This window comes from Felis catus, chromosome C2 (assembly GCF_018350175.1).
Source record: "Felis catus isolate Fca126 chromosome C2, F.catus_Fca126_mat1.0, whole genome shotgun sequence".
NCBI classification, from domain to species: Eukaryota; Metazoa; Chordata; class Mammalia; order Carnivora; family Felidae; genus Felis; species Felis catus.
The window spans coordinates 141,907,745-141,931,923 of record NC_058376.1 but is presented as its reverse complement, the minus strand read 5'-3'; the positions used below and the strand labels follow the sequence as shown (position 1 = coordinate 141,931,923).

Genomic DNA, 24,179 nt, shown 5'->3' with positions numbered 1-24,179 from the left:
AACTATTGGTTTCTGCTATTTCTTGGAGAAGTTTCTCTTCTCCACTTTTTCTACTCTACTTTCTAGATTTCCTGTTGGCTGGATTTGGGAACTTTTGGATTTATCCTCAGTGTCTATTTGTTGGGTTTTTTGGGTGGGGGCAGAGGGATGCTTTTTTTGGGGGGGGGGCACATTCTCAGAAAATGTCTTGGTTCAATCTTCTAATTGATCACTCTTTAGCTATGTTTATTCTACTGTTTGACACCCTCTCAACTTTGTCCTTTCAGTGTTTAAATTTTTAATTTCCAGGATCCGTAATTGTCTTTTGCTGAATACAGTATACTCTCAAATCTCTGAAGATAGACTTTTTTATAGTCTGTCTCTGTATTTGCTGCCATGGCTACAGGGTTAGTTCTTCTGATGTTGATTCTAGTATGTCTTCTCAACAGTATGGGTTGTTGCAGATCCAGTGAGTCTTGAGAGTTCCCACGAGCCTGTCTGTGAATACAGCATCTTCTTCTAGCAATTGTAGGGAGGGGTAGCACATGCTACCAGATAGGCTGTACCAGAAGCAGCAGTTCTGAGCTTGGAAGCTTTTGTTTCCTTTTGGGAGTCTCAGCATCCTCCCTCACTGCTGAGAGGTATACTTCTTTGTTGACAAGGAGTGATGGGGATAGGGTGGAGAAAATGCTAGCTGTTCCTCCTGCAGAACTCAGCCAGTGTTCCTAATGCTTGTTCCAAGGCTTTTTTTGCTCTGGATCCTGTGGCTCCTCTACCCTTGGGATTATTTTGAGAACATTTTTTAGTTTGTGTAACCACTCTTTTGGCGGCGGGGGGGTGGGGGGGGGCAGTGCATATTGCCATGGTTTTTTCCTTTAATCCATTTATGTCTGTTTTTTTCCTTCAGGAATTTCTCAAAATTCCTGATCCCTTAAGAGTACTCTCCCTTGTTAATGCCATATAGAGTTTTCTTAAAAAATTATGTTACTGGGGTGCCTGGGTGGCTCAGTCAGTTAAGCATCCGAGTCTTGGTTTCAGCTCAGTTCGTGATCTCACAGTTCATGAGTTTGAGCCCCACATCAGGCTCTGCACTGAAAGTGCAGAGACTGCTTGGGATTTTCTCTTCTACATGCACTTGCTCGCTCTCTCTTTCTCTCAAAAAATAAACATTAAATTTTTTTTTCAAAAATTATGATACTTGCAGGGATTTGAAGTGGAAAAGCTATTGTTCACATGCATTGCTCAGAGCAGGGTGTTGATCCAAACTTGTAATCAAGCATTTAGCATATTCTTGTTTAAATGTATCCTCAATGATACAATATATTCAGAGGAAAAAAATAGACGTATCTTAGACTGTGACCCAGATATGGGTATCTCCTAAAACTAATTTTATAAAGGTTTTGGGTATAGTTATGTATTTCAGTAAATTCATACATTCCTCTTTATCTATGAAATCATAGAACCATTGTTTTCTGTTATGTGTTATTTTTGCAGTATATGGAGAAAAGCTAACTTCAGTATTTTTTTCTATTAGGTTACCACTGATTCAGTCATTCTAAAAGTTCTGCGGTCCAACATTCAGCATGTGCTGGTCTATGAGAACCTTGCTCTCCAGGAAAAAGCACTGGCTTGTATTCCAGTCCAAGAACTAAAAAGGAGATCTCAAGAAAAGTTATCTAGAGCTAGAAAATTGGATAAAGGTAGTGGCTTTATATAACCGTTCATTGCTAAATATACATCATTGCTAAATAGAAATACTGAAATGATGCCTTTTGCTGTATACATCATAAAATTCTAACCTATTAATATGTTGATGTCTCAAGTTAAAACAGTAGTAAAATTTTATTGCACATACCTTATGGACACATCTATTAACATTTTTTTTTCTTCAGTATGTATTTGCAGTTTAATCATTGGTATGTGAATTTTTTTAGGTATAGTAGAACTTTAGTCTGTGGAACATACAGCATTTTTAATAAATTTTAATATGAATCAGACAGAAAACACATTCAAGATTAATGTATATGATTAGACCATTGACTCACTTTGGTTAATAAAGAGATAGTATTTACTGATTAAGAGTATGGATCTTGAAGCCAACTGCCTGGGAAGAAATTCAGCTCTGCCACTTTACCGTACATCACTGAGCCAGTAATTTAATCTCTAGGTCTCAATTTCTTCATTTGAAAATTTGATTTTGGGGGCACCTGGGTGGCTCAGTCAGTTGAGCGTCTGACTTCGGCTCAGGTCAAGATCCCACAGTTCTTGGGTTTGAGCCCCACGTCGGGCTCTGTGCTGACCACTTGCTCAGAGCCTGGAGCCTGCTTCGGATTCTGTGTCTCCTTCTCTCTCTGCGCCTCCCCCACTCACACTTTGTCTCACTCTGTTTCTCAAAAATAAATAAATGTAAAAAAATGTTTTAAAAAAGGTGATTTTTAAAAGTAAATGAGATAGAACAAGTAAATGGCTCAGAATGATACCTGCCACACTCATCAACCAATAATTATTTGTTATCATTAATGGTTTTAGAATTTTAGTTATTTTTCCAACATCAGCATTTTTACTTTGGGTTTTTATGTAATTAGCTTTTATCTAACTCATTTCTTAATACTAAATTTTCTAGGGGAAATGTAATTTTTTTGGTGGTTGCCTTAGTTTCAGTAAACAGTTTTAACTAATCTAAGTCCACCTTCAAAAACACTATTCTTCGTCATGTATAGTGCAGATACCTCTTAAAAGAATTGTCCCAATTCTTCCCTCCCGTCCTTATGACATTGCTGTCATATACTGCAATCACCTAATAATACATTGCTGTTGTTATTAAACAAGTTACTTTTTAGGCCACAGATAAGAAAAACACAAGATTCTCTTTTACTTTCATGTATTCCTTTTCTGACACTTTCTTTCTCTAGATCTGAGTTTCTGACCTTTACCTTTTTCCTTCTTCCTGAAGAACTTCTTTTTAGTATTTCTTTCAGGGCAGCTCTGTCAGAGGTGATTCCCTCACTTTTTCATTGCCTGAGAAAGCCTTTATTTTTTTCTTCCCGCTTGAAGGATAGTATCACTGGGATATAGAATTCTAGGTTGGTGAGTCTTTTCTTTCAACAACACTTTATTTTACTCCACAGTCTTCTTGCCTGCATTGTTTATGACCAGAAGTCGGCTATGGTCCCCATCCTTATTCTTGAACAGTTAAGGTTCCCCCACACCTGCCAGCTCCTCATCCCCAACTTTATTCAAGATTTTCTCTTTGTCTATGGTTTTCTGCAGTTTGAACATGACAAGCCTAGGTGCAGCTTCTTGGTTGGTGTTTCTGAGCTTCCTAGATCTGTGGTTTGGAATCTCATTAATTTTGGAAAATTCCTGGCCATTATTGTGTCAGATATTTCTTTTGTTTTTTTCTCCCTTTTCCTTCTGGTATTCCAAAATGAAGATCCTCTATTTTACCTTCATCTATCTCTTCCTCAGTTTCCCGCAGTTCTTAGTGCTCTGGTCCATTTTGAGATTCTCTTGCAATTCTTGGATGTCCTGTGCCCCTTTTCTTTTTTTTTTCCTTTATTCTTTTTTTTCCTCTTTGATTTTTAGTTTGGGAAGTTTCTGTTAACCTATCTGCAAGCTCACTGTCCTTGGCTACGTCTTATCTACTGATGAGCCTATGAAGCACATTCTTTTTTTTTTTTAAGTTTCTTTATTTCTGAGAGAGAGAGAGAGAGAGAGCGAGAGAGAGAGCATGAGCAGGGGAGGAGCAGAGAGAGGGAGACACAGAATCCAAAGCAGGCTCCAGGCTCCGAGCGCGATGTGGGGGCTCGAACCCGCGAACTGCGAGACCATGACTCCAGCTGAAGTTGGATGCTTAACTGACTGAGCCACCCAGGTACCCCCCATGAAGGGCATTCTTAAGTGTTCTTGATTTCTACCATTTCCTTTAGATTTTTTAAAAAGTTTCTAAATAACAACAAAAAAATCTATTTACATTATCCATCTATTCTTACATGTTGTCTACTTTTTTCATGAGAAACCTAATATATTAATCATAATTGTTTTAAATTTTTTGTCTGTTAATTCCAAAATCTGTGCCATATCTGAGTAGTTCTGATACTTGCTTTGTCTCTTCAGACTGTTTTTCATGCCTTTTAGCACATCTTATATTTTTTGTTGGAAGTTGGACATGATGTATTGGGTAATAGGAGCTGAGGTGAATAGGCCTTTTATGTAAGGTTTTATGTCCATTTAATGAGGAGTTGGGCTATGTTTAATGTTTGCCATAGGTGTCAGAGGCTTCAGATTTCCTCTGGTATTCTTGTCTTCCCTCTTGTCTTTGGGCTTTTCTAAGAACTCCTTAGAGTCTGTATCTTTTAGCGTATTCCATTGTTTTTACACTGGAGCCTTGTTGGTATAATGCAGAGGGGAGGAGAAGCCCTCTGTCATCTTCTGAGTAACTCTCAATTAAGTTTTAGCGGGCCTGTATCCTCAGGCCTGTGACCTTCCCAGGTCTTTCTTAACTTTTCCCCCCCATAGGCAAGATAAGAAGGCTAGAGACAGCTAGGGCCAGGGAAGTCCCCTTTCCCCACTTCAGAAAAGGCTCTGGTAAAATCTTTTTTCCCTGAAGAATAGGCCTTAATTGTAGAGAATAATCTGGGCATACTTTACAATTCCTAATCTTCTCCTCTCCTTCCCAGAGCCATGAAGGAATCTTTTTTTTTTTTTTTAATTTATTTATTTTGAGAGCGTGCACACACATATACACACATGCAAGTAGGGGAGGTGAAGGGAGAGGGAGAGGGAGAGAGAGAATCCCAAGCAGGTTCCACGCTGCCCTGTCAGCACAGAGCCCAACATGGGGCTTGATCTCACAAGTGTGAGATGATGACCTAAGCTGAAATCAAGAGTCAGTCACTTAACCAACTGAGCCATCCAGGAGCCCCTCTTTTTTGGTTCTTTACCAAGAAAACCTGATGGAATTCTTGGAGGGAAAACCCTCAAACGTGTTAGGAATCCCTCCTAAGATTGTGTTTCTTATTCAAGCTAGTCCATATTCAGCCTCCAGCAGTTTGTCAAAATTACCATTTAAGTGTTTCTTACCAATTTATGACTCCGGTGGCTTATTTTCCATATAGCAGATGCTGGTTGTGATTCTCTGTATTTGTCTGTTTCTCCAGATTTCAGGGTGACAGTTTGCCCTGTGAACTCTTTTGAACTCAAGACAAGTCAGTGATTTTGGTTTATTCAGTTTTTTACTGTTGTAACAATGCAAATGAAAACTCTAAGCTCTTTACGTGTTAGAGCTAAAACCAGAAGTCTCTCAGAGGGATTAACAGTGTGTCTCTTTTCCTTTTTTAATCATCTAATCACTTCTTACATATATCATGTAGATATTTTGCTGCCCATTGTATTTTGGTAGTTTTGTCTTTATTGTAATACTATACTGTGTCATTTCCTTGTATTTGATGACCAGTCTGGGCCTTAGTCTAAATTCAGCAACATTGTTGTGAGACCTTGAGACAATTCTTCATGTTGGATTAATATATTTTTACTATTTATGAGATAAGAATGCTTATTAATATGTGATCACAAAGACCCTGTCCACTTTAAAGTACTGTCCTCCTTTAGATAATGCCTGACATAAATGCCTGTCTAATAGGTACTAACTGAAGCGTGTTTTGTGTGTGAGTCATTGGGCTAAGCCCTGCAGGGGAGACACAGCAGTGTCCCTGCTGACATTTGCCTGGCATGTTTTCCCTCTAATTATAAAGGTAATATGTGGCTTTTTGGTAGAAGATTTGGAAAATAGGAATAAGATAAGGCATCTATAACTTCATCTCATCAGAGTGTGACTTAAGATTTGTCTATATATCCTCTCACACTTAAATTAAAGAAGTTAAAAATCCTGTTCTTTAGTTACTAATGTACTAATGAGTACATGAACACATTTTAAGTACTCATTAACCACAAGTGATTTGTGGCCACCTTGTCGGACAGTGTGGATATGAACCATATTTCCATTATTGCTGAAAGTTCTATTGGATGCTGCTGTTCTACCAGAACAGTAGGATACTGAAAGATGAAAGAGTAAGAGTCATAAGTGGGAGAAATCCAAATATATAGTGAAATAAGTGGTATTACAGACATAATGGATATATTATTTCAGGTTAGAGTGGGCTGTGAGCAATGGGATTTGACCCCAGTGGCTTAAGATTTATTTTCTCATGTAAGAAATTATTGAGGGAGGCAGTCTGATGCTACTGGTAGATTCTGAGACATTATCAGAAGCCTAGGTTCTTTCATCTTTTGGTGCTGGCATACATGGTTTCCATTCCGCAAGTTACGTCTCATAGTCCAAGGTGATTGCTAAAGCTCCAGCCATTATATCTGCAGACCAGGCATCAGGAAGAAGAAAAGGAGAGAAAGCAAAAGGTACCTCTAAGCTGAGCCTATTCTCTTGAAGCAGCCTTCCTTGGCATCTCACACCAATCTTCGTCATTTGGCCTCATTTAGCTCCAAGGGAGGCTGGGACCTGTAGTCTTTTTAGCTAATGCATTGCCATCCTAAATAAATCAGAATCTGTAAATAAAGTATTGGCAGATGGATGTTGTATGGCAAGGAGCACCTTTGGCACTGAGGTGATTACAAAGCCTCCTTTGTCCAGGTTGGTGATTTTCCTTCATTGTGGGTTTTTTTGGTGTGTTATTTGTTTGTTTTTTCATTTCCTCCTCAAATTAAATCTTCTGGGTTTCTGAACTAGGAAAAGTATTCTGGTTTGAAGCAGAAGTGAGAACCTTGGAACACTGCCCACTGAGATACCTTTAGAGATAGTTGAGGCTCAGAGAAGTGTGATTTCATAGCTCTGGCTTGGAAGACTGAAGAGTTGTCATGATTGAGTGTTCCAAATATAGGTGAAACACCTTTTTCGAAGAGGAAGAACCCTGTCACTTTAGAAAAGTGAAAATAAAATATATGTTGGCCTACTGAATTGAATATGAAGACATGGGAAGAAAAATGTTGAGTATTAAGGTGTGTCTAAGGATGAGGCTACCTAGACAGATGTTTTACTGGTTCTCTTCTCTTTTTGTTTTTATGTTTATTTAATGTTCTTGCGAGTGACAGAAGGGCAGAGAGAGAGGGAGACACAGAATTTGAAGCAGGTTCCAGGCTCTGAGCTGTCAGCACAGAGCCCAATGTGGGGTTCACACTCCCAACCCGCGAGAGCATCACCTAAGCCAAAGTCAGACACTCAGCCGACTGAGCCACTCAGGCGCCCCAATGGGTTCTCTTCTTATTCCCTCTTTTGTACACTAATGGCTGGTTTTCATAGGATGGAGTTAAGACCTAAAGTTGTTGATTTTATTTTTGTCACTGAAAAATTACCAGAAATCTATTCGTATGTTATTTTTGAAGATGCTAAATTTATTAATCTAAAGTCTTTTTTTTTTTTTTTAGGTTTATTTATTTGAGAGAAAGAGTGCACGGGGGAGGGGCAGAGAGAGGGAGAGAGAGAATCCAAAGCAGGCTCCATGTTGTCAGAAGAGCTCAATGCAGGGCTCAGTCTCACAAACCATGAGATCACGACCTGAGCCAAAATCAGGAGTTAGGCACTTAACCAACTGAGCCACCCGGGCACCCCCTTGAAGTCTTGATTATAATTTTAAAATATACACTCCACACTCTAATATATTCTCCATATTTTCCCAGAATTTACCATCTAAAACAAACACACAAAAAAACCAGACACAGGCACACAACAAAAAAGAATTTAGCATCTAAGTCAAACCTTCCTTTAAGCCCCATAACTCTGAGCTTTCTGAGCTCTTATCCTCTACAGACAGGATTCCACTTGCATTTCTCTGAGCCATAATTAAGGATATTGCTTGATCAAGGAGCACTGTCCCCGGTGGGCCTCACACTCTGTGTGCCAGTTCTACTTCTGGCTGGGAGGCTGCAGTACCTAGAATGCAGAAATACAAGTATTCTGTCTTCCTTGCCTTTCTTTTCCCATTTTGATAATGACTATTTGGTGAACAGTATTAATTCTAAGTAATATTATGAGACTTGTTTGTTTAGTCCTTCCATCATTCATTCAGGTATTTACTGCATGACAAGCACAGTTCAAGGTGTTGGGGATACAGCAGTGAACAGAGCAAAGTCTCTGCTGTCATTGGGTGAGAGACTAAAAAAAACCCAATACTCAAATACAGCACGTAGTGATAAGTGCTGGGAAGACAAACAAATCAGGATAACAGAATAGAGAGTGACTAGGAAGGATGCTGTTTGTATAGAGTTGTCAGGAAAGTCTTCTCTGGAAAGCAGGGATTTCCACTGCAGTTAGGGGGAACCAACAACTGCAAAGGCTCCCCGCGGTGCAGGTGAGCTTGGTCCGAATAAAGGATGGCAGGGAGGACATGGTGCCTGCCACAGAATGAACAAGACAGAGTTCAGAGAAGTAAAGGGGGTACATTAGTTTCCTGTGTCTGCTGTAACAAGCGGTCACAAACTTGGTGACCTAAAACAACAGGAATGTATTCACTTGCAGTTCTGGAAGCCGCAAGTCCATAATCAGAATCGCTGGGTTGAAATCAAGGTGTCAACAGGGTCTCATTATCTCTTTCTGTTCCACTATCACATCACCTTCTGTGTATGTGTAGAATTTCCCTCTGCTTCCCTCTTTGAAGGGTACAGCATGCATTTAGGGCCCACCCAGATAATCCAGTATAATCCCACATCTCCATATCCTTAATCATATCTTCAAAGTTTTGTTTTGTTTTGTTTGGTTTTTTTTTGCTATGTTAGGAGTTAGAGACTCCAGGGGTTAGAATATGCTTATCTTAAAAAAAAATATGCGTATCTCTTGGTGGACCATTTTTCAGCCTACCAGAGGAGACCAACTGTGGTAAGAAAGGGCAAGAGTAGAAACTGAACTGTATCCTGAGTGAGATGGAAACCCATTGGAGGGTTTTGAGTGACATAATCTACCTTGCATTTTTGAAAAGATTACTCTGCTGTAGGCACTTGATGGAGAAGGATGGCAGTGCTATATTTCTCAAGCTCATTTTTAATCTAATACCAACTTTCATATTATATAAGTAAAGCTAGATTTGAAAAGCCAGGCGGCTCAGTCAAGTTAAGCATCCAACTTCAGCTTAGGTCATGATCTCATGGTTTGTGGATTTGAGTCCCACATCAGGCTCTGTGCTGACAGCTTCAGATCTTCTGTTCCCCCTCTCTCCCTGCCCCTCCCCAGCACACGCACTGTCTCTCTCTCTCTCTCTCTCTCTCTCTCTCAAAAATAAATAAACTTTATTTAAAAATGCATTAAAAAAAAAAGAAGCTAGACTCTCCCTGCCAATCAGTCACATCTCTTCCATAGGTTAACAGCTATTATCATATGATGTGTTCCTTTTCATATGTTAATACATAGGAAATACACCCATAGTTACCTGTAAAAATAGTTTAAGCTGTGTGGATTTACATAAAATTTATCATCCCATATATCTTCAGTTTCTTGATGTTTTTCATTTACTAATGTGTTTTAAAAATCTTTTTAACTCTCCATAGTGTTCTATAGTATGCATGTACTATTATGTATACAGTTCCCTATTGATAAACATGGAGATTATTTACCATTTTTTTCTATTCTAAGTATTCCTGCAGTGAGAATTCCTGTAAAGCATGCCTCCTGGTGTATATATATGCACAAGTGTTTCTCTGGGATAAATATAAATGTCAAGGATGTGTTGATACTTTTATACTGTAATGGATCCTGCCAAACAAATTGCCTTCCATTGTACATAAAAAGTGTCTTGAGAGTATTTGTTTCCACTTAATGAAATTATTGGACTTCTTTTATGGACTTTGAATTTATCTAATGGGTTTGCTAATATTCTTACCGATTTATAGAAGTTCTATATATATTCTCCGTACTTTTCTTTGTTAAACATGTTACTTTTTTTCTCCCAGTGTTCTTTGCTTAATTTCATGTAGTATATCTTTTGAAATTCATGTTACAAAGTTAATATAAGAAAATTTATTTTTTTTCCATTATTAATTTCACAATCTGCATCTTGCTTAAGAAGGCCCTTCTATGCCACAAAGCCATAAACGTGTTCTTTTGTAATTTCTGCCTTTATAGTATTCCTCCTCTCAGTATGTTATGTAAATTCTGTTGTACTCAAATCTTTTTTTTTTTTTATTTAAAAAAAATTTTTTTTAACGTTTATTCATTTTTGAGAGACAGAGAGAGACAGAGCATGAGCGGGGAAGGGGCAGAGAGAGGGAGACACAGAACCTGAAGCAGGCTCCAGGCTCCGACCTGTCAGCACAGAGCCCGACATCGGGCTTGAACCCACAAACCGTGAGATCATGACCTGAGCTGAAGTCGGGTGCTCAACCTACTGAGTCACCCAGGTGCCCCCCAAATCATTTATTGAATCGTCCATCCTCTTAGAACTACTTTGAAAGGCTAACTTCATCAGACATTATGTATCACTTAGAAATCTATTTTCAGGAGTCTTCCTTTGTTTCAGTAATCTACTTTGTCTATTTTTCACCAATATCACAATATTTTAATTATTTTTGTGATTTTGTAATGTGTTTTGACATGTATTAGATGAATTTATCTTACTGTTCTTACTCAAAGTTATGTTGACCATTTTGTCTTTCATGTGAATTTGCAGTTTGTCAAATTTTATGAAAGATTACTTTATAAATTTTAATTACATAAAATTTGTAATTATTTTTAATTTTAATTGGTATTACATTAAATTACAGATTAATTAGTAGATAATTAACAACTTTAGAATATTGTTTTCCCATCCGGGAACATAATCTGTTTCTAGCCTTTATAGTCTCTAGGTTTTTGTATAATACAGTTTTTTTCTATTTTGAACTATATCAAACAGAAATACAAAAACACCTATGACCAGCATTGAACTTTATTAGATCTTAACATTATGCCATATATTTCCTTCAAGTATGTTTTATTATCACTTCTTAATAATAAAACATGAAAAGATAGAAATGAGAACTCCCTAGATATGTCTTCTAGATTCATTTCTCCTCTCCTTCCCTTCTTTCCAAAGATACCACAGTCTTGAATATGATCAAGAGAAATCTTTTTAAAGTAGATATAATATTAACAGGCCATACATACCTGCTGGGGTTGTTACATACATTGTAGGCATTGTTCTCCTTTTAGTTAATGTGTGGTGAGTGTCCACAGATAGATTACATTGTGTAGTTGAAAGACTAAGAAAAGTTGATAGGGTGATTTTTTAGGTGTCTGGAATTCTCTGATTTCTGCTTGTGATTTTGTGATTGTTTCACGTTTACTGGTATATATACCTGATAACAAATTGAATATAGTCATTTTTAAATATTTTTATGAATCAGAATGATTTTCTTACCTCCCTGTGTTTCAAGATCAATTCCACATTAACCATAGTTCCCTGAGAGGTGGGTATGTTCAGCTCACTTTAGTACATAATGTCAGTTACGGTGGTAAATGGCATACTGCTATAAATGTGCAAGGCATTATGTCGTATTCCATCCTGATTCACGATATGCTGACAGTTCTTTTCTTGCATCATATTTGAGAATACCTTTTAGATCATCTTATATTTTCATATATTTCAGCTCCATATTTTGGAATAAAATATGTGTGTGTGTGTATTTTTAGTTTTTGTCAGCTTCAGATCTTACTTGGTTCTGTTTTAACTTCTCAGGTACTGATGTAAGTGAAGAGGATTTTCTTCTGCTGGAGCTTTTACACTGGTTTAAGGAAGAATTTTTTCAATGGGTGAATGACATTTTGTGCAGCAAATGTGGTGGCCAGACTAAGTCTAGAGGTGAATCATTATTTCCCAATGATGATGAACTGAAGTGGGGCGCGAACAGAGTAGAAGATCATTACTGTGATACATGCCAGTTCAGCAATCGATTCCCAAGGTGAGTGTCCCCTGGACAGTAAAGTCAGAGTGATCTCTTAATGGAATGGTTAGAAAAGAATTTTTATTAAATGAGCTTTTTAATTATTAGAAATATATTCCTCTAAGAAAGAGGTCAGCAAGCTATGGCTGGTAGGGTAAGTCCAGCCCACATCCTATTTTTGTAAATACTGGAACACATTTATTCTGATTTGTGTGCTTATGGTCTATAACTCCTTTCACATTATAATGTCAGGGTTGAATACTGGCAACAGCAGCCATATGGCCTACAAAGTCTAAAGTAATTACTGTCTGAAAATTTTTTTTGATTGTTTATTTTTGAGAGAAAGAGATGGAGACCGAGCACAAGCAAGGAAGGGACAGAGAGAGAGGGAGACACAGAATCCAAACCAGTTCCAGGCTCTGAGCTGTCAGAAAGAGCCCAACGTGGGTCTCTAACTCACAAACTGTGAGATCATGACCTCAGACAAAGTTGGACACTTAACCGACTGAGCCACCCAGGCACCCCAATTACTGTCTTTTTATAGGAAAAATTTGTTTACTCTTTCTCTAGCAAATATTGAGTGTAGAGGCACCTGGATGGCTCAGTCAGTTAAGCATCCAACTTGGGCTCGGGACATGATCTCACGGTTCATGAGTTAGAGCCCCTCATCAGGCTCACTGCTGTCAGCTTGTGAGTGCAAAGCCTGTTTCAAATCCTCTGTCCCCCTCTCTCTGCCCCTCCCCAGCTTGGGCTCTCTGAAAAATAAATAAATTAATAAATTTAAATAAATAAAGTGTGGTCTTAGCACATTTAATGCTATAAATCTTTTTTTTTTTAATATTTTCTTTTAAGTTTCTTATTTGAAAGAGACAGCATGAGTGGGGGAGGGGCAGAGAGTGAGTTGGGAGAGAGAATCCCAAGCAGTCTCCACGCTGTCAGTGCAGAGCCCAACATAAGGCTCTCATGAAACTGCGAGATCATGACCAGAGCCGAAACCAAGAGTTAGTTGCTTAACTGACTAAATCACCCAGCTGCCCTAATGCTGTAAATCTTGTATTGTTCTTTTAATTACATAACTTGTAACTTTCTGATAACTTTATTAATAATTGACAGCACATAAAAATAACACTAATGACATTAATACTACTACTGATACATTGTGATAGTAAACACAATGAGGTACATAAAATAATCATCAGATGCTAATATGGAAGGTAGAAGTATAATGCCATCATATTAACGACAGAATTTTAATCAGGTGCCTTCCCCACCCAATCTAATGTATCCTCATTATTTAAATTTTAAACTAAGGAAGTTTGCACTTTTCAATTAACTTTTTTCATCCTTTAATTCACAAGCCTCTTATCAGATTTTTTAAATTGGCAATACTTATAAACATTGGTTGTGTCATCAGTCAAGAAAAGATACCAAGTTTTGAAATACCTCATTTTGGACACATAGGGACTTAGTTTTGTCCTACATATAGAGTTGGGATGACGAACAGTATTAATTCTAGGCTAAGCTGGTTATGCAACTTGGCACAAGTAGTATATAGAGGAGGCATAGGATGTGCTAATTCTGCCACTGTTACTGCTTCATGTAAATTTACATCTGTTTTTGGGGCGCCTGGGTGGCTCAGCTGGTTGGGCGACTGACTTTAGCTCAGGTCATGATCTCACAGTTTGTGAGTTCGAGCCCCTCATCGGGCTCTGTGCTGACAGCTCAGAGCCTGAAGCCTGCTTCAGATTCTGTCTCCCCCTTTCTCTCTGCCCCTCCCCTGCTCACGCTCTGTGTCTCTCTGTCTCTCAATAATAAATAAACGTTAAAAAAAACTTTTTTTTTAATTTACGTCTGTTTTCAATTACTTTTAATTATGTTGGTCATAAATTTATTTAAATTAAGTAGTTTAATGGCATCTGTTTAAGACAAACTTATCATTGCAAAGCCAATTCATTCATGCAGTGGTTTCCTTCTACAAGCTGATGGCCAACATCTCTGCTCAGCTAGGGCACTTTTCTTGCTTAGCTTTATCAGTGAAATCCTTCTCAGTGCATTATGCAAATTTGGTGTTCTCCAGTTTTATGATTATTTTATAATTACAGTAACTTTTTAAAAGATTGTGGCAAACATCTTTCAAAAAATAATTTCCAAATTAGCAAGCACCTTTAAGTGATTAAGAAGAAAAAAGTTCCATCAAAAAGATCATTCTACAGTATAGTAGTATTTAATTTTTTTTTAATTTTTTATGTTTTTATTTATTTTTGAGACAGAGAGAGACAGAGCATGAGCAAGGGAGGGGCAGAGAGGGGGGGAGACACAGAATCCGAAGAAGGCTCCAGGCTCTGAGCTGTTAGCACAGAGCCCGACGCAGGGCTCGAACTCACGGACTGTGAGATCATGACCTGAGCCGAAGTCGGACGCTCAACGGACTGAGCCACCCAGGCGCCCCCAGAATAGTAGTGTTTCAAGTAGAATTGAGTTCATTTAAGTTTTAAAATCTTTACTGAGTAGTTTGTTAAAGTTGTTTACCTTTTAAATACATGAGCTAATTATACCACTTGTTAGAATAATACTAATGCTTTAAGCAGATTTCCTAGAGAATCTCTGCCTGTCCAAATCTTATCTGTCCTTCAGGTCCCAGTTCAAATACAAACTTTCCTCCCAACCACACTCTGTAACACTAAATCTGACCTGTTGTATATGGTTTTGTCACATTCTGCCTTCTTCCTGTTAATGCCTGTAAACTCCTTTAAGGCTGTACCACTGTTTAACCATTTTCCACTATAGATTCTAACACAATGCCTCATATATTCTAGGCTCTTCAATCATTATTTAAGTATGTGAAATGAAGCTAATATAAAATTGTATGTCAACTATATTTCAATTAAAAATAATTTTGGGGACGGGGACGAAACATAAGAGACTTAAATACAGAGAACAAACTGATGATTACTAGAGGGCTATAGGTGGGGGGATGGGCTGAATGGGAAGGAGCATTAAGGAAGGCACTTGTTGGGATGAGCACTGGGTTTTATATAAAGGGGATGAATCACTGGAATCTACTCCTAAGATCATTATTGCACTATAGGCTAACTAACTTGGATGTAAATTAAAAATAAATAAATAAATAAATAAATGATAATAAAAAAGAAAAAACAAAAAATTTTTAAAAATGTGAAATTAAGAAATGTTGCTGTTTAGCACAGAGGTAATATAAATTGTTTAAATTACTGATTATGATAATGAATCAAGGCTTTTCTATGGTTATTTTATTTTATTTTCAAATTTCTGGTGAGTTTAATCTCATACCATGCATGTAATATAAAGCTAATAATGGGACTGTAGTGAAAAAGCAAGCCATGATGTTAACCACAATTAGGAATGAAGTTCCATATAGTACATGATTAAAAAGCAAATATTAATAAAGGTACAAAATCAGCAAAATCACAATACATTTGAGTAAAATGCCAGCAAGATACCATTGCTTATTAACGCAAAATAATACTTCAGGAAAAACTGACAACGAAACATAACAAACTTAACTGAATCCCAGCATTATGCTCATCATTTTAAAAAAAAAAGCAAATACTTTACCGGGAGCAAGACAAACTAAATTCTAAAAGAAAACATACTTCAGTGAACATTAAAGCTATAGGACAAGTCCCCCGAATGTACAAAACTATCATAAAAGCTTTAATCTTCACCCTCAGACCGTAAAAATACATCATCTTCAGGGCCGGGTAAACAGAACCTGAAAATCCACCACCATTGCCAGAATCCCAAGGATCCCCTTCATTACTGGAACTCACTGCAGTGCAGATTGAGTCGGCCCTACGTGCAGAACACCCCCTTTCAGTCCCTTTGCAGAGTTTGGTGTCAAAGTTGATAACTATGGTTATTTTTAAACAGGTATAATAACCCTGAGAAACTTTTGGAAACGAGATGTGGACGGTGTGGCGAGTGGGCCAATTGTTTTACGCTGTGCTGTCGAGCCTTAGGGTTTGAAGCTCGCTATGTTTGGGATTATACAGGTACGGAATGTGGTGTGAGCAAAGTAGTAGAGCTGTGCACACTTCAGGTTTGGGTTTACAGTCTGGGCTCATCGCCTTTTGTCTATTACTTTCTGGCCTTGTCAGTCTGAGCTCCCATTTGCCTTCTGTAAATAACACTAATACCAACCTTGTAAGTTTTTTGTATAGAGTTGTACACCTACCATTTTGCCTGGTACTTTAAACACGGCCTATAAACATTCTTTTATTAACCATTTACCATGACATTTGTAACAGTGCTTTTTCTGTATGAGTAATAACATGTAATATGCTGTAGAAACCTTTATTTTTGTAGAGATTAGTATAAAAGACATAATAATCTTAAACCTCAGTATACAAAAAAATGTAATAAAAGCCATGTGAAATTTATGTTGTTCTTATTTAGAAATGATTTATCATCTACACGTTAAAAAGTTGTTTTCCTTGTTCTTAGAATTTTACTTGTGTTTCTGTTGTTTTGTAGGATAAAATGAAACCTTCACTTAAGAGTTACTGTTCTCTTACAGTCAAATATAGAACATCAATAGCCAGAGATCCTTTGGGAGGCCTCCTACCTGTTCTGAGTCGTAAACGTCAAGAGAGACTGCAGTTTCCAAAGTGGCATTAGCTCCACATTAGCAAAAGCTGAGGCCCATGTTTCTGATGCCGTTGTTCAATATGTTCACCTTTTTAGAGTTATGGTTCACATTATTTTTAATGACACTTAAAACTAACCACCTTAAAGGACATTTTCCAAAAATATTTTTAAGGGTTTCAAAGAGAGAAATGAAAACAAATGTTCTGGAGTTTTGTGTGCCCCAAAATGCTCAGTCCTATTAGCTAAAATTTAGACTGTTAGAAATTATTATACGATCCTTATCTTAGCAGTTTGTATGTAGTTGTTGGAAATCATTCTGGTTTTATAAACTTAACTTTTATATTCTTTCTTCCTGCTGTTTTCTTTTGTCTTACTTGAGTAGACCATGTCTGGACAGAAGTCTATTCACCTTCTCAGCAGCGGTGGCTGCACTGTGATGCATGTGAAGATGTCTGTGATAAGCCACTCCTTTATGAAGTAGGGTGGGGCAAGAAGCTTTCCTATGTCATAGCATTTTCTAAGGATGAGGTAAAGCATAAGAAAAAAACGGGTTTTTTCTAAGAATAAAATAGAATTTCTTTCCTTTTTGGACAGCTTTTGAAGATATATTTGACATATAATAAGCAGCATACATTTAAAGTGTACAGTTTAATAAATTTTGTCACTTGTATGCACCCATGAAATCATCTTTGCAGTCAAGATAGTGAACATATGCACTATATCTGGAAGTTTCCTTGTGTCCTTTGTTATCCCTCTTTTTGCCCCTCTTTAGGCAACCATGGACCATGGATCTGCTTTCTCTTGCTGTAGATTTCTAGGTTGTCGTTTTGGTTTTTTTTTTAGTGTTTATTTTTTTTGAGAGAGAGAGCATGCAAGCAGGGGGGTGGGGGGAGAGGGAATGAGAGAGAGAGAGAGAGAGAGAGAGAGAGAGAGAGAGAGAGAGAATCCCAAGTAGGCTCCACTCTGTCAGCACGGAGCCTAACATGGGGCTCAATCTCACAACCGTAAGATCATGACCTGAGCCCAGATCAAGAGTCAGACACTTAACCAACTGAGCCACCCCAGCATCCCATTTCTAGAGTTTTATATAAAATGGAATTAATACAATATATATGCTCTTTTTGGTGGGCGTGATCTGGTGTCTTTTTCTCAGCACAATTATTTTGAGATTCACCCATGTTATTCTCATGTATCAATAATTTATTATTTTTATTGCTGCGTAGTATTCCATTGTATGCATGTACCCTAGTTTGTTTATCCATTCACCTGTTGAGGGGCAGTTAGATAATTTCCAATTTTTTAGTATTTCAAATAAAGTTGCTGTAAACACTTAAACACAAGTCCTTATATTGCCGTATGCTGTCTTTTCTCTTTGGTAAATGCCTAGAAGTAGAATGACTGAATCCTATGGTAGAGCCATAAGAAATTGCTAAGCTGTTTTCCAGAATCATGTGCCGTTCTACATTCTCACCAGCAGTATGAGAGTTGTCAGTTTCTCTGCATCCTTGCTAACACTTAGTGTGGTTGTCGGTATGTGAGATGGTATCTCATGGTGGTTTTCATTTGCATTTCCCTGATGACAAATGATGCCAGGTATCCTCTTGTGTGCTTATTTGACATGCATCCTCCTCTTTGTCCATTTTTTTTTAAGTTGGGTTGTTCATTTTCTTATTGTTGAGTTTTGAGAATTCTTTATATATTCTGCATTTAAGTCGTTTTTCAAATAAATGCTTTGCAAAGATTTTCTCCTTGTCTGTGGCATGCCTTTTCATTCTGTTACAGAGTGACTTTTGAAGAGACAAAATTGAGAAAGTCCAGATTATCAATTTGTTCTTTCAGGGATTGTGCTATTTTCCTTTTAAAATGAGGTATCGTCTGCATATAACACTGTATAGTTGCACATATACAGCATAACGATTCAGTATTCGTATAGATGATGAAATGATGGATTGTGCTTTTTGATGTTATATCTAAGCAAGTTTTGCCTAGCCCAAGTCAGAATGATTTTTTCGTGTGTTTTCTTTTAAAAGTTTTATACTTTCAGTTTTACATTTGGGTCTGTCATCCATTTTGAGTTAATTTTTGTGTATAGTACAGTGTGTGGATCGAAAGTCATTATTTGCCAGATAGATGACAGATTGTTCTAGCATCATTTGTTGAAAAGGTTATCTTTTTTCCATTGACTTGTTTTTGTACCTTTGTCAAAAGTTAGTTACTTGATATAAATTTAATACAGTAAAAATGGAAAAAGTTTTTATTAGTTGAATATTATGAAATTAACTTTGTAGATAAGTTTTAAAAAGCTAAGTATTCTGAAAATCTCATTTTATCAGTCTTTCTTGGAAGTATACCTGTTAGAGCAGTGCCTGGGTGGCTCAGTTGGTTAAGCGTCCAACTTCAGCTCAGGTCATGATCTCACAGTTTCTAAGTTTGAGCCCCGCATCGGGCTGTGTGCTGACAGCTCAGAGCCTGGAGCCTGCTTTGGATTCTGTCTCCCTCTTTCTCTGCCTTCCCCCACTCACGCTCTCTCTCAAAAATAAACAAACATAAAATTAAAAAAATACATACATGTTAGAAAATGAATAAAAAGCATATTTTTTATTTTTCTCTGCAGGTTTTAAAATTTCAAGCAAAGGATAGCATTTTAAAAATCTATTTAAGAATTCCGTACATTCTAAGAGCACCTGGGTGGCTTAGTCAGTTAAATGTCTGACTCTGGACCTCAGCTCGGATCTTCATCTCAGGGTCATGAGCTAAGCCCCCACTTTGGCTCCAACGTGGGCATGAGGTCTACTTAAAAAAAAAAACACAAAAAAAACAGAAAAGAATTACAAACGTTCTAGACAGCAGATTAAGGCTGATGGTTGTAATCTTGTCAACTATTGTATTCTGTAATTTGAGGTGGTTGATGTCACTTGGCGATACTCTTGTAAACATGACGAGGTAATCTCCAGAAGAACTGAGGTTAAAGAAGAATTACTTCGAGAAACTATTAATGGACTTAATAAGCAGGTATGGGTATTTGTCATTTTTGAGAAGACATTTGAAGTTTTTTATATAATCAAGAATGGCCAGTTTTTAACCCATTGAAGTTCTTAAAGTAATAGCATTACTTTGCAAGCAAAAGTATTTTAATATGTTAAATGTCTTTTCGTTCATTGAAAATTTTGAGGACCCCTTTTAAATATTGTGAGTGTTTTATGCATTAAATTGTCACATCTCAAAGTTTAGTGAAACAAAATTTCAATGTATGTAATACTAGGCATCAAAAGTATGTTGCTTTATTTTTCAAAGAAATTATGTCTTGAATATAATTACACACACTTGTCCAAGTGTGGAAACTTTTGAAACAAAGCACAGGAAATTGTTAACAATGACTACTTTTGAAAAGAGGAACTGGAAGTTCAAAAAGGAAGATTCGGTTTTTATTTTATATCCGTTTGGTAGTATTGAAATTTTTTACTATTACACACGTGTGTGTTCTTCTGTGATTTAAAAACCAGACCATCAGTTTTGTTTCTTGGCAGGCAGTTAGAATCACCTTAATCCGGTGGTTGAGATTCAGGGTGAAGTTTCCATCTGTTTGGAATTTCACGTTCTGATGTGCAGCCCTTCAAAGATCCTAAACTGAATATCTGGAGTATTAACTAGAGCCTCTCACCTTGAAATGCTCTGAACTCCGCTGTATTTACTCCACAGTACTGTGATTCTGTAAAAATTCTGCTGTGTTTTTCAGCACGTTAGCTGTCATTTTGTGCTTGGCTTCTCTCCCTCTTTAGCTCCTACCAGTTAATAATTGGCAAATGCCTGGAAGGGAAAAGAGGTGGAGCATGTTCAGTTCACCTCAATTCATTTCTTTCCTTGGGATCTTAGCTTCTACAGCTGTGCTTGCCTTGGTAGCCTTCTGTTGCATTTAAACAGGGGTTTGTTTGTGTCTGCATGTAATGTTTTGCCCAGCTTTGTACCTTTTCTCAGTAGGACAGTTGGTCTGACACAAGGTAGTCTATCGTAGCTGGAAGCAGAAATTGCCACCTTCATTTTAAATGCAGGACGGTAAAGATCATGAAGAGTTGGATATGGATCTTAAATGATTTCTTCACATAACATTTGTAAAATTATTTTCAGTTTTCCACAGTGACCTATTACTTTTCCAAATAACTATATGTGAACAAAAAGTTGGTTACGTCTGTCAGGATCCCATTAAAATATGAATGTTTTAAGTATATACTTACTTAGAGATGGACCTCTGCACTTCCCTAATCTTAATGACTTTTTTTTAAACATGAATTACAGAGGCAAATATCTTTGTCGGAAAACAGAAGAAAAGAACTTCTCCAGAGGATAATCGTGGAACTTGTTGAATTTATATCTCCCAAAACCCCTAAGCCTGGAGAACTTGGTGGAAGAATATCTGGGTCAGTGGCTTGGAGAGTAGCCCGAGGTGAAATGGGTCTAGAGGTATTTAATTCATTATAGCATCATAATCTTTTCACTTGACTGCTTCCTATAGTGTGGTCTTTACTTACAGAAAAATGCATTAGCCAGGACCTTTCAGTTAACTTTTTACAGTAATTGTGAAAAGACATAAACATTTGAAGAGAAGCAATAATTGATTGACATAGTATATTCACATGCAGGAGTAAGGAAAGCATTTTAAAATGGGATTTTCCTATGTAAATTTTTAGTATAGTATAACTGTTACTAAAGTACGTACAGAAAAAATGCACAAATTATAAGTGTGTATAGCTTAACAAATTTGTGCAAATTGAGCTTCCATGTAACCACCAACCAGAGTGGCAGATAGGCCACCAGAATCCCAGGAATGGCCATGAGTTCCCTTCCGGTCACTTCTCCCACCACTAAGAGTATCCATTGTCCTGGTTTCTAACCTCATAGATTGATTTTGCCTATTATTGTGCTTTATGTAAATGGCATTGTACCATATGTACTCTTTGGTGAAGAGTTTTTTGTCTTTTGACGTTACTTCATGAAATTCAGACTTGTTGCTGCATGGCTATGGCACATTTTTTCTCACTGATATATAATATGTATAAATGCAGTTTATCCGTGCCACCGTTGATGGGCATTTGAGTTTCTAGGTCTTGGATGTTAAAAGTTGTACTGCTGTGAACATTTATATACATGTTTTCAGTGAATGTATTTATGCATTTGACTTTGATGGATACCTAGGAGTGGAATTGCTAGGTCATAGAGTAGGAGTATGTTCAGTTTGGGTAGATATTGCCAAGCAGTTTTCCAAAGTGGTTGTGCCAGTTTACACTCTGACCAGCAGCGAATGAGAGTTTGTCACATATTTGCCTGTAGTTGGTATTGTCTTTTTCATTTTAGCAGTTCTGGTGGTGTGTAGTACTATTGTATTGTGGTTTTACCTTGCATTTTTGCATTTATCTTGATGACTAATGAAGTTGAATGCCTGTCCTGTAAATTTTTGGATATCATCTTTTGGGAAGTGCCTGTTTAAGTTTTTCAAAATAAGATTTTATACATTTTAGAAAGGCTTGTTTTACCTTTTTAGAAATTGTTTTATAGTACAATGAGACAAATAATAGAATCTGAATAATTCAGTGAAGGAAAGTGTTTATTTCTTGTTATTTACTTGCCTATATCTGTTATTGGCTAGAAATGATCATTGCTGCTGTGATTACTATTGCCAAATTTATATTAAGACATTCTCTCTTGATTAATGTCCCCAAATTAAATAATGAACAATGGACATATGCCTGTAGTTAGGGGCTAGGTGAGAAGCAATGTGTCTGTAATGAACAGTAAGAAAGTACAGTAGACTGTCCCTTGCCCTTAGGGAACTTAAAGTTGACTCATAAATGTCTAAGAAGGTATGTAATGAAAAATGCTTGGAAGGAAAATACCCACCACAGTATCATATCAAACAATTCCAAACAAAATAGAGTTTTATATCTACTTTTTCTAGATTTGCCATTGTTGCAACTAATTTCTCCAATAAAGGAATATGTCCAAAATGGGTTAATTATCCCCAGTAAACTTTATGTTTGCTTTTTAATTTACTTCATCATCTTTAGGAAGCAGTTGGAAGGGTTGGTTCAGCCATAGAATTACACGATCTAAATTCAACAGATAATTCAAATCACTGCTGATGCAGTGCAAGTTACAAGTATAAATCTAAATGAAGCCAATTTAAAAGAGCTAATTTAATTCACAGCTGTGTTCAATTTAAATAAAACGTCGATATTATTTAGGTCTTTATTCTTTTTTCTTTTTATGGATGGATGTGCTTCCTCTTGTATGGCATATAAGTTGATTAAACTTTAAAAATATGAATTGGGTCATATGCCTGAATTGTCTTCCCTTTTGAAATTTTTTTTTAAAACTTCTGTTACTGGAGACCATTAGGGTCATGGATTTAAAAAATCATTTTCCTCTTTAGAAGTAGATGTTCATTTTAAAAGTTAATTGAAAAATGTTAGTCCTAAAAAATTATAGAACTCTACCTTGAAATCATTTGGAAAAAGAAGGAAACATTGGTGATATCATTTCAGAAAGAAAAGTTTATCTTAATCTTAGAATTAAAAGATTTTATGAAATATTAATGTTATTCTGAATCTAGATTATTCAGTTGCATACACAATTATGTTCAGTAGCATAAATATGTTTCTTTTCTCTTTGGTAATTAGTTATCCTTTGTTAAATAGTAGATAATGCTACTTTTGAATTTTATTTCCATTGAGTTTATGTCAGCACCCTAAAATATTTTTGATAAAGAAGAAAAGAATTGGGGAGTTTTGTTATATGCTTGTTTTGAAGTTATAATCCGTAATTATAAATCAATTTCTAAAAATAAGCTGCTTTTTTTTTTAAACCTTTTTAACAGTGATATTCATAGGTTCTACTAGGGAATTCTGTTTTTCATACATTTTATACTACTGTTTAATAATTCCAACAGTGATCTATACACACACAAACATTATTTTTTCTCTTTTTGTTTCTAAGATGTTTTCTATTTTGCTTATTGATTGTTATGCATTTGAAGTTTTCATATTGTTTAATACCTAGTACCCAGTGTTTAACAAGAAAGCATTGCCTACTATTTTGATTGATTAGCAAATACTGTGGCAAGACATTGACACAGACTAGAGCACTGGTTTTCAGTGGTGGTTGATTTCGCCTTCCAGGGGATATTTGGCAATGTCTGGAGACATTTTTGGTTGTCACATCTGGGCGGAGGGGTGCCACTGCCATCAAATGGACAGAGGCCTGGGCTGCTGCTAAACAACCTGCAATGTACTGGGCAGCCCTTAGTACAAAGAATTAATTGTCTGGCCCAGATGCTACTATGCCCATGTCTAAAGGATAGGGACCAGTGTTTTAGTGGCATATAAAGATGTGGGATGGGGCGCCTGAGTGGCTCAGTCGGTTGAGCGTCCGACTTCGGCTCAGGTCATGATCTCACAGCTTGTGAGTTCGAGCCCCACGTCGGGCTCTGTGCTGACCACTCAGAGCCTGGAGACACAGATTCTGTGTCTTTCTCTCTCTCTCTGCCCCCTCCCCCGCTCACACTCTGTCTCTGTCTCTCAAAAATAAATATTTAAAAAAAAATTTTTTTTTAAGATGTGGGATAAATGTATCATCTTTCTCAAACTTTAGATTCACTCAGTGAT

General features: G+C 36.9%; 1 protein-coding gene across 4 annotated transcripts in view; it reads left to right on the top strand.

The window, feature by feature from the left end:
- NGLY1 (N-glycanase 1) overlaps positions 1 to 24,179 on the top strand; it is a 63,146-nt gene that overhangs the window by 28,562 nt on the left and 10,405 nt on the right. For all 4 annotated transcript variants that reach the window (XM_006936470.5, XM_003992176.6, XM_006936471.5 and 1 more), the window contains 6 exons: positions 1,514 to 1,679; positions 11,694 to 11,916; positions 15,808 to 15,929; positions 16,907 to 17,052; positions 19,426 to 19,536; positions 20,818 to 20,982. In XM_006936470.5, the coding sequence (XP_006936532.1) occupies positions 1,514 to 1,679; positions 11,694 to 11,916; positions 15,808 to 15,929; positions 16,907 to 17,052; positions 19,426 to 19,536; positions 20,818 to 20,982 (933 nt within the window). The remainder of the gene's footprint in view (positions 1 to 1,513; positions 1,680 to 11,693; positions 11,917 to 15,807; positions 15,930 to 16,906; positions 17,053 to 19,425; positions 19,537 to 20,817; positions 20,983 to 24,179) is intronic.